We start from the raw sequence: 4,922 nt of genomic DNA on the forward strand, positions 1-4,922 counted from the left end.
TGACTTTGTACTGTCCCTCTGCCTTGTCTATGCGTCCCCCATTCTGTCTGCCGTTCCCTTGCTTTCTGAGCTCTCAGAAGGAGCCACCAGTCAGCTCTGCAGAAGGAAGATGGAGCTCGAGCTCTCTGTTGAGACCCTATACAGTTCTACTCTGTCCAGGAGGATTGCCCTAAGTCGGAAGTAAATCCACAGCAGTGGGTTTGGGTCTGGTTTCCACTGAAGCATAAGTAAGCCCAGAACGAGGAGACGTCAGGCGTGTCCTTTTTCTGCAGTCCATCCTTCCCGCTCCAAACCATTCCTTCGCCAATTGTAGCTACTTACAGTTCCGAGAGGGAGGGATGCCCTATATCATCAACTCTTGTCGTTGTTAGGTGCCATCGAGTCAGTACCGACTCATAGTGACCTTATGCACAACAGAACGAAACACTGTCCGGTCCTGGGCCAACCTCAGAATTGTTGCCATGCTTGAGCCCATCGATGCTGCCACTTGGCCAATCCATCTCATCGGGGGTCGTCCTCTTTTTCTCTGATCCTCCATCTTACCAAACATGAGATCCTTCTCCAGCGACTGTTCCCTCCTGACAATATGTCCGAAGTATGAGATATGAAGTCTGGCCATCCTGGCCTCCAAGGAGCACTCTGGCTACACTTCTTCCACAAGGGATCTGTTGGTTCTTTTGGTCCTGGCATAGTAAACCATGTGGTTGTCAGATTCAGAACGGCCAGTACCAGTCCATTTCGGCTCACTAATACCTATGATATCGATGTTTATGTGTTCCATTTAATTTTTGACCATTTCTAATTTCCTGGATTCATGCTTCATACATTCCATGTTCTGATTTTCTATGGCTATTTACAGCTGTTTCTCTTCATTTGAGTTATGCCCCATCAGCAAATGAAGTTCCCACGGGCTTTACTCCATTCACGTCATCACGGTCAACTCTAATTTGAGGAGGCAGCTCTTCCCCAGTTGCATTTTGAGTCCCTTCCAACCTGAGGGGCTCATTTTCCTGCACTGTCTCACCAACTCTTACAGTATCTCATCCTTGTTGCCATTAGAAAGGATTGGTTGGTCAGATGTTTCCAAGTGGATGGCCACTGATTTTATATTTGAATACCTTGAACATGGTTTAGACTAACAACAAGAGAAAGATGTGGCCTCCTTTACTCTCCTTGCACTTGGCCCTCTCTCTGCTGCCTGGTTGCTATGTCATTCTTCTTCTGTTCTATCACTGGAGGGTCCCTTACGTTTGTGGATGAAAGTAACAAAGATGCCTTCTCTTAAGTGTTGCTTGGAACAAAAGAAATACAGAACATCTTTATAGTTTACTCACAGTGTTCCTGAGACATGTAATTTAAGCAGATTCTAGAACGTAATGAATGAGCAGAGGTGCCGCTTGTTGTTAACTGGTAAGTAATGATGAGCATCTACTGCTCGCCAGTGCCAGTCACCATTGTAAGCATAAGCAACAAACAGGATCGAATGAGTCCCTGTCACATGTTTGCATATTCATTGAGTTCCAGGGCACAGTGGTCCTGAACAGAACATGGGACAGTTTGGGGAGCCAAGAGGGTATTTAAAGAGTGAAGAAATTTGGTACTCAGTTACTCTGAATGCTCTGTATCATGCTCAGGTATCTGTTCGCCATGCCTTGTCACCTGTTTGCACACCCATGTTGTTTTGTTTTCCTGCTCTCTTTCTCATAGGGGAGAACTTTGAACTCACCCTCAGAGCTATCTGAAGAGAGTGACTCGATGCACCTGGGTCAGGCTGCCTGTGGGTATGAAGTGGTTAGGAGACTCCAAGAACATGGTGGTGAATGGCAGGAGAAATGGAGGCAAGTTGTCTAACGACCATCAGCAGAATCCATCAAAACTGCAGCACGCGGGAAAGGAAGCTCTGAAGACTGGCAAAAATGCAGTTGAGCGGAGGTCAAGCAGATGTATGTACACACTCCGCCCTCAATGTTCTGATTGTGGTGCCAGCTAATAGTTCTTTTGCATTTGTAATGTTTTGTTTTCTGTGTGGTCAGAACACAGTTGTGGATATTCTCATAACCAACAATATAGTTTTTTTTATTCTCATTCACGTTCTAATGATTGTAATGCTCATCGAACATCATGTAAAACTTGTTTAATGCTTGGCATAATAATCTTAGTCATGCTTTTCTGTTTATAACTTTAAATTACATTTTATAGATTCCTAAAAGTATTGCTACTGAATTTCGTATATGGTTAAAGTGTAGTTTTTATGTTTATGTAAGAATAGCTTCCCTAAGTGTTTCTTGGAGTAATACAAATACCAAGGTGTCAACTCTTATTTCCATGGTAAGTAGAATGAGCGATAGCTAGCCCTGACTTGTTTAGGCTAACTTGATGATCTTGTTGCGGATTCTCTTGGCGTAGAAGCTTTTCTGATTCATAGCGACCCTATAGGACACGGCAAATCTGTCCCATCGCGTGTCCACATGCTGCATTCTTTACGGAAACACACTGCTCCACGGCTCTCCTGTGGGACAACGGAGTTCAAACTGTTGACCTTTTGGTTCGTAGATCCAGAGGATACAGTTGTTTATACTGACTGTGTGTGAAGCAGGGCTGACAGTAAGGTATTTCATTCCTTTTTACCTCTTGGTGAGAATAGGGCTACTTTTTGAGAGTCTGAGAAGTGATAGATTTGTTAACATTTTTCATAGTTCTAAGGATAGTAAGATGCCTGAGGAAGAGTGTAAATCTCAACAGGCAGCTATCTGAAAATTGACCCAAGTATGTGGTCATATTAAGGAAGATGATTTCAGTTTCTTGCTTTTTCCTAAGGTTAATCTAGCCATTATCGAGTGTCCTAATCGAGTGTCCTAAGTTTGTCTTGGAGTTGACCTATTCCCAGTGGATTGGCATCGTATGGGAGTTTTACATGGCAGATAGATTCCACCAGTTCTGATTTCATGTCCTTCCCCTTACACTTACGGGTGTATGCTGGTCATTGGGCCCAAGCTGCCCTTGATGAGCCACTCCCTGTCACTTGGGTTACTACTTCTGCAGGAGACCCAGCAGACAGTCCTGCTGGAAAGCTTCCTCTTCCCACCCCTGAGCGTACTGTTAGTGTGTTCCCTAACTTTTGAAGGCCTTGGAAAACGTCCTGACCAGGTCACTTAGACATCTCTTACATGTTTGGACAGAGGACTCCTGGCTTCTTGTGTCTCGAGTGCAGAAAGGGTTCCTTTGAAGGTGCGGTCTGCTTTCGTCACAGCCTGGCTTCTTGGGTGCAGAGGCATGAGGATTAAGACACTGGGCACAAGGAGGCTCCTCTTTTCACCGTGTACAGCTAGAGGTAGAGGAGAGAATTCACTGAGCATGAAGATAAACATCATTGCATTGAATGTGACTGGGCAGAAATGATGCAGAAACACTGTGAGTGAGGAAAACAATTGGAGTACAAAGCAGTGCTTTGCTTTAGAGAAAAGTAAACCTCTTCACCTAATACCATGGCTCCAACATATGTGAAACTGAACCAGACAGAACTGAAGAGAGAAATAGTCAATTCAACTTTAAAATTGAGAGTTCAAGACCCCCGTGTTCAATAATGGAACTAAGCAGCTAGCAACAAGGGAACCAAAAACTTGAACAACACTAATAGCTAACTAGACCCAACAGACATGCATAGAACGCCCCCTCCCAAACAGCAGCACACGATGTCTTCAGAGCATGTGGAACGTTCGCCAGGAAAAACTATGTGGTAAGCCACCAGAAAGCTTCAGTGATTCCATAAGGATTGAAGTCATTCCAGGTATCATCAGTGGCTGTAATGGAATGAATTAGAAATCAAATCACAGAAAAATTTGGGAAATTTGCAAATATGTGGACATTAAATGTGGTACTCCTAAATAACCATAGTGCCCATTCCAAAGGAAGGTGATCCAGCAGAATACAGAAATCATCAAATAATGTCATTAAAATTACATGCAAGTAAAATTTTGCCAGAGATAATTCAAAAATGGTTGCAACAGTGCAACGACAGAGAACTGCCAGAAATCCAGTTCACAAGGGGAAGTGGAACAAGGGGTATGGCTGCTGATGTCCGATGGATCTTGGCTGAAAGCAGAGACTACCAGAAGGATGTTTCCCTGTGCTTTATTGAGTAGTTAGACACATTAGACTGTATGGATCCTAACAAACTATGGATAACATTGTGAAGAGTGGATATTCCAGAACACTTGGTTATGCTCATGAGGAACCTATCCATAGACCAAAGAGACAGTCGTTAGGAGAGTACAAGGGGGTACTGAATGGTTTTAAGTCAAGGGAGAGGGGTGTGTCTGGGTTGTATCCTTTCACCATGCTTGTTCAACCTGTATTCTGAGCACATAATCTGAAAGACTGGATTATATGAAGAAGAATGTGGCATCGGGATTAGAGGACGTCTCATTAATAACCTGTGATATGCAGATGACAACAGCCTTGCTTATCGAAAGTGGTGCGGACTTAAAATACTACTGATGAAGATCAAAGATCACCACCTTCCGTATAGATTGCACCTCAAGATAAAGAAAAGCAAAGTCCTGACAACTAGAATAGTGATCAGCATCATGATAAATGGAGCGACAGGTGACATGGTCAGAGACTCCATTTTGCTTGGATCTACAATCAACACTCATAGAAATAGCAACCAAGAAATCAGAAGACATATTACATTAGGTAAATGTGTTGCATAAGACCTTTTTAAAGTGTTCAAGGACAAAGATGGCAATTTGAGGATGAAGGTGCCCCTGACCCCAGCCATGGTATTTTGAGTTGCTTCATATGCATGTGAAAGTTGGATTAATAAATAAGGTCTATTGTAGAAAAAGGAAATGGTTAATGTTCAACCATTTCAAGAGGTACCGTATAAACAAGAGCCAATGATACTCAGGGAGGAAGTCAAA

The 4,922-nt window shown here is 43.3% G+C and overlaps 1 protein-coding gene across 1 annotated transcript in view; it reads left to right on the forward strand.

Moving 5' to 3' along the window:
- The first annotated feature begins 1,707 nt into the window (after positions 1-1,707).
- Positions 1,708-4,922, forward strand: part of SUV420H1 (suppressor of variegation 4-20 homolog 1 (Drosophila)) — a 32,898-nt gene continuing 29,683 nt past the window's right edge. Inside the window, exon 1 of the mRNA XM_006860834.1 lies at positions 1,708-1,943. Within this exon, the coding sequence (XP_006860896.1) occupies positions 1,784-1,943 (160 nt within the window). The 5' untranslated portion in view covers positions 1,708-1,783. The remainder of the gene's footprint in view (positions 1,944-4,922) is intronic.

Source organism: Chrysochloris asiatica, unplaced genomic scaffold, assembly GCF_000296735.1.
Source record: "Chrysochloris asiatica unplaced genomic scaffold, ChrAsi1.0 scaffold00040, whole genome shotgun sequence".
Classification (NCBI taxonomy): Eukaryota; Metazoa; Chordata; class Mammalia; order Afrosoricida; family Chrysochloridae; genus Chrysochloris; species Chrysochloris asiatica.